Genomic DNA, 17,736 nt, shown 5'->3' with positions numbered 1-17,736 from the left:
TGTAGAAGCGAATTCCGTAAATATGGCTTGTATACTGAAGTGAGTTTAATCCGTTGACATATATGATATGGTCACATCTTCGCGCCAAGAGAGGACGCTATATCTGTATACCGTTACCCCATGAGTCATCCTCAAACCCGGTCACATAAACATCTAAATTTCATAATATATAAATATATCTATCTATTTCTATCCATCTATCCATCTATCTATCCATATATACATCTATCCATCTATCTAGAAAAAGACCACTTCACGAAGTCCGTACCACTCGACAACAGTGATTCTGCTGTTGTGTAAATGCGTATAAACTGGCGTTGAATAACTGTCAATGACATGTCATGACTTGAAAGAAATAAAGCACATCTACCAACAGTGTTATATTTACAGTCATAGCATTTAAATAGTAACTTCGTCCAATCATGAATACTAATAAGATTAAATTTTATAATAATGACAATGTACATATCGCATACTAACACAATCATATAAAGTATGAAAAATATGAATTAAAAACTTTACATTAATCCCCGACCACTCATTAATATTCACATAAGGGAACTATAAAACAAATATTGCATATCTGCTCATCAAAATGCATAAATTATGTAGGTATGACAAGCCACTATTTCTTGTTTACGAGCTAGCTGTCACTAACACACATAATACACACGTATATAAATACACACACGTCATCATTGACTGTATAAATTCTCGAGCCTCCGGCGTCGAAACCGAAAACTATACTCCAGCAATTTAAAACTACAATGGATGCTTCATCAGCAATGTAACTGAGTATGTATATGATCAGTTGTGTAAATCCCAATTGACAGAAGTTGCACGTTGGCTTCCTGGATATGATAAGAAATAAATATGCTCTTTCATATTGCAGTGTATATAGCTGAACAATGGGTAGGTTCTCTGTTCTTTCTGTGTAAGAAATTTGACAATAGCTAGGTGTAGTACTTTAAAACAAATCACATAAAAGGTGGAGCATTTAATAATTAGTATAACACCAATTGTGCACTTCGTAGCCTCCATAACAAACACGTGGCTCAGCTTAGATATATTACAATCATGTTATATGCATAGTAATTGTCCTTGTGCAGCTCATATTATACCCACACCAACACAACTGAGCAATCCTTGATTTACCCGCACAAAACTGGCACATTCCAAAGTCATGTAAAACCATTCGCGAGAACCAGTCAGTCATCCTAAGGTTAATCCACTTGAATGTAACTATTTGAAGCTAACATGCAACCCACATTAATTGGACAAGGTCTAGGCTAAAGCGGTGATGTTAGCTCACGTATTTCTGTCCACACATATTTATAACAACTACCATACGCGTCGCCGCTAGTATATAATCCATGGTTAGCCCTTCCTAGTTTAATCCCACGTTTTTCAACCTGCATGGGGCCTCTGTGGATGTGATTGCTATGTAGGTCTTTCCTCCCACTCGTTATCCTAAATTATTGCGTATATAAGCTACGCTAATATGAATGAGGCCAAGGCCTACAGCCTACATAATTGCAAAGCCATATGGGCCCCGATTGATAAACTCTCATTAATTGCAACCCAACAGGTAATCCCTTGGTTTACCTACAATAAGTTGCCCATGTCCACATGTCAAACCTCACATCGAACGCAATCACTCGTCCCATAATTAACCCACATTAATTTAACCATTTACAGCCCACATGTAACCAGCTCATATTTAATGCAAAAAGACATGATGCTTTACAAGGTACTACAATGTTAGCTCAAGCCCAATTAACACCACATTCGCAACATAAAATCCACATAGGGCCAACAAGTTTGTGGTGGCGGGGAAATTATGCCTTTGGATGCATGTTTATACTATAACAAAGGTCTATATATTAAATAGCTCTATTTTCCACGTCTGAATGCACAAACGTCTTATCACCCCATTCCTACCCCGCCCTTACGCACGCTCCAATCAACTAACTAATATCATGGTACAAAACCGCTGTTTCAAGCTGATTCGGAACGAGATAATCTTCCTTGTCGTATGTAAATGAAGCAACTTCATTGATATCAAAATATTGTTTTGTTTCTTACTCAATTTGTTGATTTAAAGTTATCGATCGAGCGTACAATAAGTCTTCTTTCATTCGGCGATGTTGCATATTCATACTTTCAGGACTTACTGTAGTCGTGTAAGTGCCAGGAAGCGGAGACTGAGTGTTACCCTGAGAAGATAAGTGAGAGCGTGTCTGTCCTGTATCCGTTAATGGCATCGCAGGAAGCTGCTGTATTTTTGTTTTTCTTTCCCTGTTTTTACGTACTCCGATTAGTACAAGAACTATGGCGATGATGACCAAAATGACGAACACTATCAATGCCGCTATTATTGATGTAGGGAGATGTTCATGCTCGTCTGTACTCGCGGAACCGATTGTGGCGTATCGGGAGACAGTTCTTCCTCCATACGAACCATGACACCAAATAGTTATTGGTGGATCGATACTTGATCCATAATCGAAAATCTTTAGCTCTAATGAATCATTGATCCGAGTAATATTATAATCCCAATTGTCGAGGGAAATATTATACCACTCTAATACAACTCCACTCACATTACTGGTACACATGAGAGTATTTTTTTCTGTACTGTTTGTGGTGACTGTATAGTGAGATGTATGAATCGATACCGAGAATACCGGTAGTATCAATGGTCCGAAGGAACAAGATTTATTGTAGCTGTGATAGGGAGCAGGTAGCTGTTGTGTGACAGTACAGACAAAGGTTCTGTTATTAAACGATGAATCCAGATGAATCCAGGATGAATCCAGGATGAATAAAAAAGTGATACAGTCTTATTTGTTTTACTAATCGTTAAATGTTTGTCAGTTTTGTTGTTTATCTCACCATATCCATGATTGGCAGATAATGAAATGTTAACTGGTGGATTTGCTTCTTCACACAGACAACTAAACTAGAACGGCTCTTGAAACGAATCGAGGAAGAATGTAGTAGAGGTGTAGCTTGAATTACACACAGGATAATCATGTGATGGACTGCTAAGTACTTGTATTATCAAAGATCGTTTAGGAAACCGGCATTCATATTCGTCCTCATTTTCCTCTCTATTTGTTTAATGGTTAGTGCACAACTTGTTTCATTGCATTCAAAGTCATATTCATCTGGTAATGCTACATTCGATATCCCTAAAGAAACCAGGGTTGATTCTGTGGTAAACATTAACATTTTCTCAATATCCAGTGGGTTACATAAAAACCTAATCGTATCACGATCCAATACTGAATATTTTTGTTTAGTATCTGCAAACTGTAATGTCCTATATGCGGCACTTGCTTCAAGAAATAAAACGTTGGTGTAAATGACAAGCACCAGAATCCGCAAAAGTGAAACTGAAGTCATCTTAACGCCTGCTATTATGTGTTTCAAGTCGATGAGATGTACGATCAATGACTGAGGATTTAATCAGAAACATGGAAAAAATAATTGGGCACAATGTCAATTAAAACGGTTTTTTTCATGCCCTAAACACACTGGTTTCATCTTACGATGATTCATTATCGGTAATAGATTGCTGAAAGAGTGACTGGTCTAAACACATTTCTTTGAATGATGCTAATTACCCCGTTCAACTGTATAAAATTATTTTGTATACTTTACATGGACAGACATACAAATGTTGAAAGTAAGGGGTTAGTATGGCAAATGATGAAAAAGGATGTGTGTGTGGTGGGGGGGGGGGTGGTTCTGAACCCAGCCAACTTCCTCTCCCCTTATGCTCGCCATCAAGCGACTTCTGTCTACACGAGTGACATGAATTTATGCCCATAACAACGACAAGTCGGTTTGATAGTAACATTACCAACAAAGTATTTTCTAGTAACACTGCAAAACGGTACTCAATTTGGCTGAAGCCTGAACGGCAGGAATTAATAATGTATAACCAGTTGGCACCCAATGTCAATGATGTAAGTAGTAGTGTGGTTCTTACCCATGAAATTCCAATGGCTCGGTGAACTACTAAACGTGCGACTGGACATTTTATAGACCAAGCCTCACTGAAAACTTTGCAATAAAAACCAAAAACGGTTGAACTTGAAACTGAACTTTTCGCAACTTTTGAAGCAAATATGTCCAGTGAGACTTTTTGAAAAATATACATGTAATGGATCGAACTTCATAAATTATTAGCAACCCTTCGCAGAGACAATCCATGCCTACATACACTGTTGGGTGCTTATCCCCATTTCTCCACCTCTGATCGTCATTCGGGCGGGGGATAGCATTCGGTCGGGTAAGAAATTGAAGGAAAAAACATTTCTTTATACCTAAACAGTAGTGTACTGGGATGTTATCATATGTTAAATGTAATGAAGTTGAACTTATGGGACTACTTTAAACACAACGTTCTCTAAACACTGCAAACAGTTCGAATTCGGTTAAACAGGTAGAATATATGTAGCAACCCCTTCCTAGTCGTTCTTTTGCTCAAATCTTTATAGAATTATGATTGTGTGGTACATAACATTCCAAAAGCTAGGTGGACTGCATCAACGTTTGACGAAATTGTTAATGCTTTTTCTCTCTAGAATAGTATACATAGTCACCGAAGCGTTTATTCAAACAACCAATCCTGAATCAAATCATTCCATTTGAGTATAGAAAAGAAATAGGTTTATGCCATAGTCATACGAATATTGTACTACATTTATATCTCCACAACAAGACACATATAACCGAATATATAGAATTGATTAAATTCGATTAGTACTACAGTTTTCTGGTAAATCATCTGAGGCTTAACACAGTGATAGCCTACACGCCTATGCAGGAAAAAATTATACATAAAAGACGAATGTAAATCGAACTCCACTGAGGAGGACAGTCATGTGTGATGCTTACATATATACCTGAAAATGTAACGTTAGCTGCGGTATAATGGTGTATCCGATAGTACTTCGTAATTCTTAGGAATTTCGCTAACACCGACGATGATAAATTAACGGCATATAACGGTTTAGGAGATCCCCTATAAAATTATTTTGAAGACTTATAAATGTAGATGCAATATACCCCTTATCAACGGACACATTTAATGCAAAAAAGAAAATGAGAAAAAAAATGATGGCGCAATTAAACTTTTCTTTGGTTGGATTTCATTTCAATGAAAGTAAAAGGGTAAGCACTCGGAATGAAATTAAGTACATTAGATGTTTAACAAGAACTTGTCGTAAACAGCAGTCATTGAGGGATCTAATTTTCTTCTTATACTAATCACATCCATCACCATTTAAAATAGATAACATCTCTAAGCTAGATCAATTTCAAGTATTAAACTTGATATTGTGGGGAAAGTCTTTTACAAACTAATACTGGGTACAGTAGACACTATATTGACAAGTCTTATGCCGTAGCAGATAAGTAACGACTTCATATTGAAGTTTACAGTAGAATCACAATAACCCTAGTGCACCGAATATACAAACAGTATAATGACAAACAGAAAATACAGAAGAAAATGTGCACGGTTTGTAGCGGTTGAAAACAAGTAGACTGTTTCCATGGACGTCCGCGGAAAACAAATAAAGAGGGCGCAAATCACATGTTGATGTTTTTCAATAGGCGGTTAACTGTCCAATGAAATTATAGCCGGTGTACTTGTTTATAATAGGAATAATTAGGCAATCCATTGAGTTGCATATATCATACATACATTTGGTAACGATTCCGAGAGTCTCCCTGAGGTAGCCAGTGATGCTCCTTAGGTAAACATAGGTATATATTAGCAATATCATTTGGGCTATATGAAAGATTAAATCCGTCGACTTGAAAAACTGCATATATTTTCATAATATCTTCAAACTGTATCGTTCTATTTACAACAGTTGCTTCCATAAATATTACATTTGCGAAAAGCACTAGAACCCGAAATACTGAAGCTGAAGTCATTTTAACACCTGCTATTTTTTCTGCTATTCATGTAGGTGAGAGGTGCTACGTGTTAAGTCTCAAACACACTAGTTTCATTTTACATAACTTCGTTTTAAGTAATATATCACTAAGAGAGTGATAGACCTAAACACAAACCTTTGAACGGGCTAATTGGTCTGTTCAAAATTATGAAAGTGAATTGTATATTTTGTATGCCGATAGATATCAAAATGTTGTACGTAAGGTGGTTAATTATGTCAAATGTTTTAAGGAGGGGGATTGTAAGCCCTCGCTAACTTCCTGATCCATTAGACTAGCCACCAAGTGACTTCAGTCAACATGAGTGACATGAATTTATGCCCGGCTAGTTCATACCATCACCAAAACAATATCTTCTCTCAACACTGGAAAGGTTTCTGAATTGTTTGCATAGCAGGAAGAATATATTGCCAATTGGCAACCCTATACTCTCGATCGTGCGATAACGACTATGTCATTGCTGTTAGTAGAAATGGGATTCTTAGTCATAACCTTCCAATATCGTCTTGGAATATCTCAACGTTTCCCTAAAAATGTATAGACCAAATCTCACAGTAAATTTGTAATCAAAACCAAACACGGTTGGTCGACCATCCAACCATGATTGTATCCAAATAACTTCATTTTCGGATACCATGATCTAATTGATAGAAATACATTATGCGAACGATTCTGAGTCAACTTTCGAGGGAATATTTTCAGGGAGAAATCTAGGAATATATACGTATATATTAGATCGATCCTTAATTCAATCTACGGAATGCCATATGTATAAAAAATGTACGAAGCAATGGTTTGGACATTTGCAACAAATGGCGTGAATTCAGACGCCAATGTTCATTACAAATATGAAGTTGGCAGTTGCATTCGGGATGTTCATAACAATCAATGTATATACCAGGGGTCTCTTGAAGTTTGGGGACTCCCCCAAACAAAATATCATTAACGCAGACTTGAACCCAGCCGTCACACCTATAGTGGCCTGATACGGCTTGTATAAGGGCAACATAGTGGGATCAACGTGGGCCAATTTGTTCTATGAAATTTTGTCCACCTGTTGGCCTCAAGAAGGCAATCCCAAGTAGAATAACAGTGGGTCCCATTTAAGCAAACTTGTGTGGGGTAGACATGAGTCCTAAATGGGTATCACATGGGTTATCGCACTAAGTTGTTGGCTCAGGTGCAGGATATTGATAGGCCCCTTTGGTCTGGCAACATATATTGGTCAATATGGGCAACCCCTTGTGGTACCTTCACCTCTTTGTCCGTCAGAACCATTTCGGACCCATGTGGGCGTACTGAAATGGTTTAAAGTTTGGATATTATTGGGATATAGATGTGTCCTATTTAGCTTCCACACAAAATATTAGTGGGTTTATTGTGGGACTTACAAATTAGACATCCCACATCGGAAAACTCGATAAGTTCTATACAGTTTATCTCCCTGGCCTGTGTTGGCCCCAAACGAGTTCAAGTTTATGGGATGTTGGGACTTACATTGGTCTTTATTCAGGAAATCAAAGAGGGAAACATTAGGTTCTTACACAAATTTCATATGTGCAGTCCATTTGGGATATTGATGGTCCCAAGCAGGATATTTTTTGGTTCTTTGTAGAGCTTATACAGGTATGAATTAGGCAACTCACATAGAATCCACCTGGTCAAGACTTTTATGGACCAAATTGGGCCCCCCTTTTAAAGTTTTGTTTGCCTGACGCATAATGGGCCCAAAGTGTTCAAATGGTGTCTTTAATTGAATGCTTAGTTGTTTATTAACAGTTTATCCTTGACTGAAAACAGCCGTAACAATAGCACTAAATACCAAGCTGATTAGATACAATTTTGTGAAGAAAAAATCTTCTAGTTGAGTGGACATGAGCTTCGCAAAAATGCTGACATTGTAAGGAGTTCATTCCAATTAAGCGACGAGTTCATTACATTTCATGATATAACAAACCACGACCAATTCGGCACATATTCTCTTCATGGCATCTAACTGTCCAGAATGATGTTAATCAATTTTGTTTTCTTTGAGGTAATGTCTACAATATTTGTTATCTGCGACCAAGTTTTAAGATCTTCCAAACCATGCGTATTAAGAAAACGATACCCAATAATCATATGAAACTATACCTATCACCTATTAACACAACAACACTAAGTAAAGTAAATCAGACAAGGTTGTGAAGTTACGTTGAGCTATTTTTTAATAATCATGATATGAAGGGAATAGAGTACATATACCCACATTGGTATATTTAACATGTAAGTATGACATTTTTTCTTCTTTGCGAGCTTGCTGTCCGCACTAACACAGATATACACATGCATTTAAATACACACACGTCATCATTGACTGTATACATTCTCGAGCCCCCGGCGTCGAAACCGAAAACTATACTCCAGCACTTTAAACTACAATGGATGCTTTATCATCAATATAACTGAGTATGTATATGATAAGTTGTGTAAATCCCATTGACAGAAGTTGCACGTTAACTTCCTGGATATGATAAGCAATAGATATGCACTTTCATATTGTAGTGTATATAGCTGAACAATGGGTAGGTTCTCTGTTCTCTCTGTGCAAGAAATTTGACAATAGCTAGGTGAAGTACTTTACACAAATCACATAAAAGGTGAAGCAGTTTAAATTTAGTATAACCTCTATTGTACACTTTTTAGCCTCCATAACAAACATATGGCCCAGCTGAGACATATTACAATCATGTTATAATCATATTAATTGTCCTTTTGAAGCTCATAATTTACCCACATCAACACAACGGAGCAATCCTTCATTTAACCGCACAAAATTGGCACATTCCAAAGTCATGTAAAACCATTCGCGAGAACCAGTCAATCATCCTAAGTTTAATCCAGTTTAATGTACCTATTTGAAGCTAATATGCAACCCACATTAATTGGACAAGGTCTGGGCTAAAGCGTTGATGTTAGCTCACGTAGTTCTGTCCACACATATTTAATACAACTACCATACGCGTCGTCGCTAGTATATAATCCATGGTTAGCCCTCCCTACTTTTAATCCCACGTTTTTCAACCTGCATGGGGCCTCTGTGGATGTGATTGCTATGTAGGCCTTTCCTCCCACTCGTTATCCTAAATTTTGCGTATCTAAGCTACGCTAATATGAATGAGGCCAAGGCCTACAGCCTACATAATTGCAAAGCCATATGGGCCCCGATTGATAAACTCTCATTAATTGCAACCCAACAGGGAATCCCTTGGTTTACCTACAATAAGTTGCCCATGTCCACATGTCAAACCTCACATCGAAGGCAATTACTCGTCCCAGAATTAACCCACATTAATTTAACCATTTACAGCCCACATGTAACCAGGTCATATTTAATGCAAAAAAACATGATGCTTTACAAAGTAGTACAATGTTAGCTCAAACCCAATTAACACCACATTCGCAACATAAAACCCACATAGGGCCAACAAGTTTGTGGTGGCTGGGAAATGATGCCATTGGATGCATGTTTATACTATAACATAGGTCTATATATTAAATGGCTCTATTTTCCACTGAATGCACAAACGTCCCATCACCCCATTCCTACCCCGCCCTTACGCACGCTCCTTAAACTAACTAATATCATGGTACAAAACCGCTGTTTCAAGCTGATTCGGAACGAGATAATCTTCCTTGTCGTATGTAAATGAAGCAACTTCATTGATATCAAAATATTGTTCTGTTTCTTTCTCATTTTGTTGATTTAAAGTTATCGATCGAGCGTACAATAAGTCTTCTTTCATTCGGCGATGTTGCATATTCATACTTTCAGGACTTACTGTAGTCGTGTAAGTGCCAGGAAGCGGTGACTGAGTGTTACCCTGAGAAGATAAGTGAGAGCGTGTCTGTCCTGTATCCGTTAATGACATCGCAGGAAGCTGCTGTTTTTTTGTTTTTCTGGTTTTTAGTACTCCGATTAGTACAAGAACTATGGCGATGATGACCAAGATGACGAACACTATCAATGCCGCTATTATTAATGTAGGGAGATGTATATGCTCGTCTGTACTCGCGGAACCGATTGTGGCGTATTGGGAGACAGTTCTTCCTCCATACGAACCACTACACTGAATAATTATTGGTAGATCGATACTTGATCCATAATCGAAAATCTTCAGCTGTGATGAATCATTGATCCGAGTGATATTATAATTCAAATCGTTGAGAGGAATATTGGTCCACTCTAATTCAACTCCACTCACATTACTGGTACACATGAGAGTAATGTTTTCTGTACTCTTTGTGGTGACTGTATAGTGAGATGGATGAATCGATACCGAGAATACCGGTAGCAGCATCAATGGTCCGAAGGAACAAGATTTATTGTAGCTGTGATAGGGAGCAGGTAACTGTTGTGTGACAGTACATACAAAGGTACTGTTATTAAATGTTGAATCCAGATATGATGAATAAGAAAGTAAAACAGTCTCATTTGTTTCATAAATCGTTAAATTTTCGTCACTTATGTTGTTTATCTCATCATCTCCATGATTGACAGATAATGAAATGTTAACTGCTGGAAATCCTTCTGCAGACAGGCAACTGAAATGGAATGGTTCTTGAAACGAATCGAGGAAGAATGTATTAGAGGTGTAGCTTGAATTACACATAGGATAATCATGTGATGGACTGCTAAGTACTTTTATGGTCAAAGACTTTTTAGGATAACTGCAATCATATTCGTCCCCATGTTTCCTCTCTATTTGTTTAATGGTTAGTGCACAACTTGTTTCATTGCATTCAAAGTCAAATTCTTTTGATAATGCTTCCTCCAAATTCCCCGAGTTAACCAACGTCGATAATGTGGTAGTAATTAACATTTTCTTAATATCCATTGGGTTACATATAAACCTAATCTCAGCGCCTTCCAAAACTGAATATGTTTTCGTAATATTTTCAAACTGTATTTCCCTATATGCGGCACTTGCTTCAAGAAATGAAACATTTGTGTAAATGACAAGCACCAGGATCCGCAATACTGAAACTGAAGTCATCTTAACGCCTGCTATTATTTGTTTCCTGTGGAGGAGATGTACGAAGAAAGACTGAAGATTAAAAGAGGAAAAAAATAGGGATGAAGTTATTGTCAATTGAAACGAATGCTCTATGGCTTCAACTTACGAAGATTCATTATCGATAATATATTGCTAAGAGAGTGCCTGGTCTAAACACATATCTTTGAGGGAGGGGAGGGGCTATTTACCCCGTTTAACTGTATGGAATTATTTTGTTTACTAACTTTGCATGGACTATGTGTCAAATGATGGAGGGGGGATTCTAAGCCCAGCCAACTTCCTCTCCCCTTACACTCGCCACCCAGCGACTTCTGTCTACACGAGTGACATGAAGTTATGCTCATAACAACGACGAGTGGAGATGTCATAGTAACATCAACAACAAAGTATTTTCTCGTAACACTGAAAACGGTACTGAATTGGTTGCACGGCAGGAATAATGTATTACCGGTTGGCACCCAATGTCAATGTTAATGTCACTGATGTAAGTAAGTGGGATTTTTAGCCATGACATTGCAATAGCTGCGTGATATATTTCAACGTGCGACTGAGCATTTATAGACCAAACCTCACTGAAAAGTTGGCAACAAAAAACAATACATATTTCGTTATCCTTATTAACTGGGATGTCATCTATGTTTAATGTATGGACACTGAACGTACGCAACGTTCTCTTAACACTGCAAACATTTCGATTTTTAAACATCGGCAGGCAAAATATATTTTGCGACCCCTTGATACTCGAGCTATTGATCAAATCTGTATAGAAGTGTGATTTCGTGAGACATAACGTATATGAAAATGTTACCTTAGTTGCGTTTATGGTACGTCCGACAGTATTCCGTAATTCGTAGGAATTTCGCTTACACGGCCGATTATAAATTAACGGCATATGATGAACGTCACCCAAACATGCCTGTAATGTTACCACACGAACAGGAACGCATGTCTACGATATACAATAAGAAATCATTAAAGCCACACAACTTGTTCAAGTGACTGCTGCGGCACTTAGCACTATTTGCTGATATCTAACTCTTGACATACGCTCGTGACTTAGACATCCGGGCAGGGAATTTTTTCCCCAAACAGGTTCGCAATTGTGTGTAAATAGTCGCTCATGATTGGTCGGAAAAGTTACGTCATAACAATGGAAACCTTGACTTCGAGGTTATCAAATGTCTGCATCCATTCTAGCGAATTTCGGTCGGTAATAGCTCCATGGTGAGACATAACGTATATGAAAATGTTACCTTAGTTGCGTTTATGGTGTCTTCGATAGTACTCCGAAATTCGTAGAAATTAAGCGAACACGGCGGATTACAAACTAACGGCTTTTGTTTAACGTAATCCAAACATGCCTGTCTTGTTAACAACATGAAAGGGAAGCAACAAATCGTGTATGCCATACAAGAATATGCACAACTTGATTAATGATATTCACTGCAGACACTATTAACTGATATCGTATGCGCGTGACTTATAGTCAAGACAAGTCCATTATCATAAATTGTTCAGTCGGGTTTTGTTTTGCATTTAGCCGAGAAAGAGTCGGACCACTTCCACGGGTGTATCCCCCACCCGCCCTTTTGCAACCTCATTAAAAGTACTTATTAGCAAAACGTTGCTAAAGGTTTAATTAAATATGTATCAGAATGCACCATTTGACGTCTATATTGTTTTGTTTTAGTTATTGCTGGGGAGCCTTGAACCCAAATAGTAATGTCCTATTATAATAGGACATGGACTCTACTTAAAGGCATTGAAGACTCGCCCCAAACCGCGTGCGGCTATCTAAAAAAAAGTTAACTTTCTGTTGCTTGCAAGTGACGTTTTGTTCGTGTCGCTACAAAATGCAGACAGTAATGAAACGTGATACCTTGTCATATTTAGCTGGACCTGACATGTCCATCGCTGTATCGTTTTTATACTGTGCTGTGGGTATTGACCGCAGCTGTATGTACTGGCTGTACACTAGTGTCTAATTACCCACGGTAGCAAGCTGTGTGTATTCTCTGGGATCGATGGTGGTGTTTAAAACTTCTGTTACACCTCATTCGAAACTAGGTCACAGTACCGGCATTAGACGTTTCTTTTTGCGCGAGTCTTCACACCCTTTAAATCAGCCAAGGGAAATGTTGAACCTATTATTAGTTGTGAGAACATCCTTCCATATATATTGATATTAAACCGACCTAGTCTAAAACAGCCTCAGAATGCACGCACCATTTAATCTCTATTTTTGCATTTCTTTTTAAAATCTTTAATTCGCATCTGGGTATTTCCCCAAAAGGTCAGAACCTTACCCAAGTCAGTCGTAGGAAATTTTGAGTTTGGCTCGTAACATTTGAATCATGTGAACGCCACTGGATCCTTGTGCATTCCGAGCCACAAATTCCTGAATTTGAAAATTTAGAATATTTTATGACATCAATGTTAATTTATTAACAAAATGGCTACAGGGGGCATATCTAACGTATTAAAACGAATCGTTCGGTATCATTAACAACTGCATGGGGACGTATATTCATGTAGCTCAGATTTCGTCTCTTCTGATTGCGACCAGTTTATGAGATCTACCATAAGAAATAGTTTGAATATTTATAACTGTAGATGCAACAGTGGCGGCGGAACCGGGGGGGCTTGGGGGGGGCTCAGCCCCCCAATGAAAAAGTTGAGGGGGCAAATGCATGATAAGCCCCCCCAATATTTACCAAGGTTCCGAAACGTGCATCTGCCCATTTGTCAATGCATACTTGTCGATCTGTCCGATGCACACGTATACTATATAGGTGTAATAATTTTAGTAATTGCTGGGGGACCCTCGGCCCGTCCCCTAGCTATAGACCACATTGTCACCCCAACCGCGTCTTCACGCCCCGTGAAAAGTGGAAGAAGTTAGTGTGAGTACCCGTAAGCGTAACACAACTTCGTCTTAGGCCAATGACTTGCCTCATTTCAGCCAGTTCTCCAACATCCCCTTACTTAGTGGCGGAGCGTCCATATATACAGTCAGGGGCGGATGCCCCCCCCCCCCCTGACGGACTCAAATGGATTGCTGGCGCCCTTTTCAGCTTTTCACTACTTTTTTACTTATTCGCGATTGACTATTTTATTGCGCTCTCATATACCTATTGACATTTGTCATATTCTGTTGGTGTAATTTACCGACAAAATGGCGACGACACCTATTTATTCTCCGTTTATCTGCAAATTAGTAAGGCCCGAAAGGGTGATTTCCTGCAATCTAGGGAGTGTCTTTACTCAAAAAATGTCTTACCGCTCCGCGCCAACCTGTGGTGGCGCTCCGCTTAGATAGTATCGAAAGCGCCCCTACAGACTATTCTTGCCCCCCCCCCACCAATACCCCTAGCTCCGCCACTGCCCTTACTACACTCAAAAACGTCTTTGCGAGTACACTTCGAGTAATAGCTGCTCTCTTAAAACACCATCGAATATACAAATTACAATGTTTTTACAGGCTTTCGTACAATCTGAGAAATTGCAGGCTTGAGACCCATATTCTAGGGGTAGGTATTCGAAGCATAAAACACTCGGGAAGTGCCGTTTCCGGCCATCTGGGGGTTTGAAAAAACCCAAAATTTTCTTGTACGCTCCGCGCCAACCGATGGTGGCGCTCCGCTTAGATAGTGTCCACACATTAGCCCCCCAATAATTTTTCCGTTCCGCCGCGCCTGAGATGCAATATATCCCTCATCAACTGGCATTACTGACACATTCAATGCCAAAAATAAAAGAAGATTGTTGGAGACTAAGTAGCATTAGTATCATTTTTTCGGAAGTGTCAAATGATGGCGCAGTAAATCTTTTCTTTGGTTGAATTTCATTTCAATGAAAGTGAAAAGGTAAGCAGTATATGACTGAAAGTAAATACATGGGATGTTTAACAAGAACTTGTCGTAACCAGCGGTCGGTGAGGTATCTTACTGTCTTTCGTATATAAATCATAGCTATCACCATTTAAAATAGATAACATTTCTAAACTAGATCAATTTTCCAGTACCAAAGTTGATATTGGAGGGAAATATTTTACAAACTAATACTGAGTACAGTAGACATTATATTGACAAGCAGTGGCGTAGGAAGGTACTTTTGAGTGGGGGGGCTGAAGACTGATGGCCGGCCTGGGGGAGGGTCTAAGGGGAGGGGGTGTCCCACTCCCCTTTGGAATTTTTATGCATTTCCAGGTGGCCTCAGATGCAATTTGGTGCAATATAGCACACTTCAACTCCCACTCCATTTTGTAAAGAATTTTGCATTTTCACCTGGCCTTAAATGCAATTTGGTGCTCCAAATGAGATTTTTTTCTCATTTGGAAATGAAAAAGGGGTTTTCTGACTTGCGGAGCGGGGGGGGGGCGGAATGATACTTCCGCCCCCCATATTTTTCACTGGGGGGGCGCCCCCCCCCCCCAGCCCCCCCCGGTTCCTACGCCCTTGTTGACAAGACTTATTAAGCAGCAGATACATAAGGACTACAGATTAAAATCTACAGTAGGATCACGATGAGCCTAGTGCAATGTATATTCAAACTATCTTTGACAAACAGCATCCAGTTGGGACAATTTTTTCTATACTGTAGTGTCATGACCCGCTTCAGAGCACTCGTATTTTCGGTTGCCGGACAAATACCCCCCGGACAAATACCCCCCGGACATATACCCCCGGACTCATACCCCCGAGACAAGTACCCCCTGGACAATCACCCCCCGGACAAAAACCCCCGAGGACGAATACCTCCGAGGACAACTACCCCCCGGACAAATACCCCCGGACATACACCCCCGAGGACAAATACCCCCGAGGATAAGTACCCTCCAGACAACTACCCCCGGTACAACTACCCCGGACATACACCCACGAGGAAAAATACCCCCGAGGACAATTAACCCCACCCCCAGCAATTACCTCCGGGAAAGCTCTACCCGCACAAATACACCGGCACAGATACCTCACTCAGGTTAGCACCTGAACTAAACCAGAATACGCCACCCCCCCCCCCCCACGAACCCGTTAACCAAGCGGACCTTTAGCTGGTGAACTCCGTAGTACGAAAGCCCATTAGGGCCATGAAAGAAAATTGTCTTAATCTGGTATATCAGATTATTATTCTGATATATCAGATTATATGACAATCAAAATATGCATCTTGTAATTAGAAATTGACCGGCTGTTCCACGTCTTCTATATAACCAAATTTAAAAGCAAAATAACGTAGCTGATAAAAACTGCTAATCCACAAAATCACCAAGGTTTAAAGAAAAAGATGTATTGAAGATGAATTTTCTTTGATAGGTGTCAAAACGCGTGTATATGAAGGGACCGCGTCCGAGGGACCCCGACGAAACGCGTCAAAACAAAAATGGCCGTGGCTATTCTTACGACCAGAGTAACAATTATTTATAAACTATTCTTACATTATCAATTGATTAAATCTATATGAGAATTTCTCTTGGTAGTTTTTGCAGCGGATAAAACAGAAAGTAGTGCAGATGAGTTGTAATATACAGTTGCATGTGTCTAGCAGAAAATTCTTGCTTCCAGGGTGAAGTCCTTCTACTAAAGTGGCTGCACATGGTATGTATCCACAAAATTGAGTCATGTGTTTTTTTCCAGACTATCTCTTGATTGGCCAGTTGTTGCCATAAACAAAAAAATCTACTAGGGTACGGTAGGGAAGGTATTTCAACAACAGGTGAGCTTGCCTGATTAATTCTGTTGAGTCACAATGTTGAATAGGCTGACCAGCGGTGTTCAAAAGAGTGGCTAATGCTTTTGGTTTATATATGATCACAGGACTGTGGTTTCGATTCAAGCTCTCACCCTTATGTTGTGTCCTTGGGCAAGGCACTTTTATCTCGACTGCCCCTCTCCATCCACGTGTATAAATGTGTACCTGTGAGATAAATAAGGTGTGTTCGCTGAATTCTCGGCAGCCAGCCTGATGACCAGTGATTCAAAATGCTTTGAGATAGCTGTGTCATATAAAGCGCTATACAAAAACTAACATAACATAACAAATCATCAATTAAAATTACTCAGAAGGAAACTTGAAAATGCTAAGTCGCAATAAGCCGGAATTGTTCGGAGATTAATAATACAGAATAGTGTCACTATAACAAATAGTAAATTATTCGTAACTACCATCAGTGAGCAATGCCCAAACCCACCCACCCCCCCCCGGGCATCGGCTCATTGTCAAGCCCTATCCAGGAGTTTTGGGGGCTTATATATGAAACACTCGAATCTTTTTTAAAGTCGGGAGGAGGTTAAAAGGGCCACGCACACGACGACCCTATTGGTGCCAGTTTTACCGGCACCCTGACCCAATTGTAAGTATGCTCTCGGAGTTGCCCGGAGACCAGGGTATATGTTGAGGCCCGTGGGAAACTAACCTCGTAAAAAGACGGGCGTATCCGTCGCTGGCATATGTCAAGGGGCATATTCGTCCGGGGGTATTTATCCGGGGGGGGGGTAACTGTCTGGGGGGTATTTGTCCGAGGAGGTAGTTGTCCGGGTGGGTAGTTGTCCGGGGGGGGGGGGGTTTATGTCCTCGGGGGTAATTGTCCGGTGGGTATCTGTCCGGGTGGTAGTTGTCCTGGGGGGTAGTTGTCCGGGATGGTATTTGTCCGGGGGGTATCTGTCCGGGTGGTAATCGTCCGAGGGGTTATTGTCTGGTGGGT

The 17,736-nt window shown here is 39.7% G+C and overlaps 1 protein-coding gene and 1 long non-coding RNA gene across 4 annotated transcripts; both read right to left on the bottom strand.

Annotated features, from left to right (window-relative positions):
• Positions 1–1,675: 1,675 nt before the first annotated feature.
• Positions 1,676–7,821, bottom strand: LOC139976287 (uncharacterized). Its single transcript, XR_011796074.1, has 2 exons — positions 4,917–7,821; positions 1,676–3,459 (listed from the first exon to the last, which is right to left on the bottom strand). It is a non-coding gene; the product is annotated as an uncharacterized lncRNA (long non-coding RNA).
• Positions 7,822–8,175: 354 nt separating this feature from the next.
• On the bottom strand, positions 8,176–12,451 carry LOC139976332 (uncharacterized). Of its 3 annotated transcripts, none has more exons than XM_071985015.1 (2): positions 12,287–12,451; positions 8,176–11,037 (listed from the first exon to the last, which is right to left on the bottom strand). In XM_071985015.1, exon 2 carries the CDS (start codon positions 11,010–11,012, stop codon positions 9,591–9,593), a length of 1,422 nt encoding a protein of 473 aa, XP_071841116.1. In that variant the 5' UTR covers positions 11,013–11,037; positions 12,287–12,451; the 3' UTR covers positions 8,176–9,590. The 3 variants fall into 3 exon arrangements, with proteins under 3 accessions (XP_071841116.1, XP_071841113.1, XP_071841114.1); XM_071985012.1 differs by lacking the exon at positions 12,287–12,451 and adding an exon at positions 11,842–12,246 and having other exon boundaries at positions 8,176–11,063; XM_071985013.1 differs by lacking the exon at positions 12,287–12,451 and adding an exon at positions 11,842–12,246.
• Positions 12,452–17,736: the final 5,285 nt, after the last annotated feature.

Source organism: Apostichopus japonicus, chromosome 11, assembly GCF_037975245.1.
Source record: "Apostichopus japonicus isolate 1M-3 chromosome 11, ASM3797524v1, whole genome shotgun sequence".
NCBI classification, from domain to species: Eukaryota; Metazoa; Echinodermata; class Holothuroidea; order Aspidochirotida; family Stichopodidae; genus Apostichopus; species Apostichopus japonicus.
Note: the sequence above shows the minus strand (reverse complement) of the source record. Positions and strands in the feature narration are given on the sequence as shown.

Bases quoted from the DNA above. Each gene is read 5' to 3' on its own strand.
- LOC139976332 (XM_071985012.1), bottom strand. From the start codon at position 11,925: ATGCCGTTAATTTATAATCGGCCGTGTAAGCGAAATTCCTACGAATTA. The intron at 11,064-11,841 runs GTAACATTTTCA...TTTAATCTTCAG, and splicing joins GTACCATAAACGCAACTAAG to TCTTTCTTCGTACATCTCCT.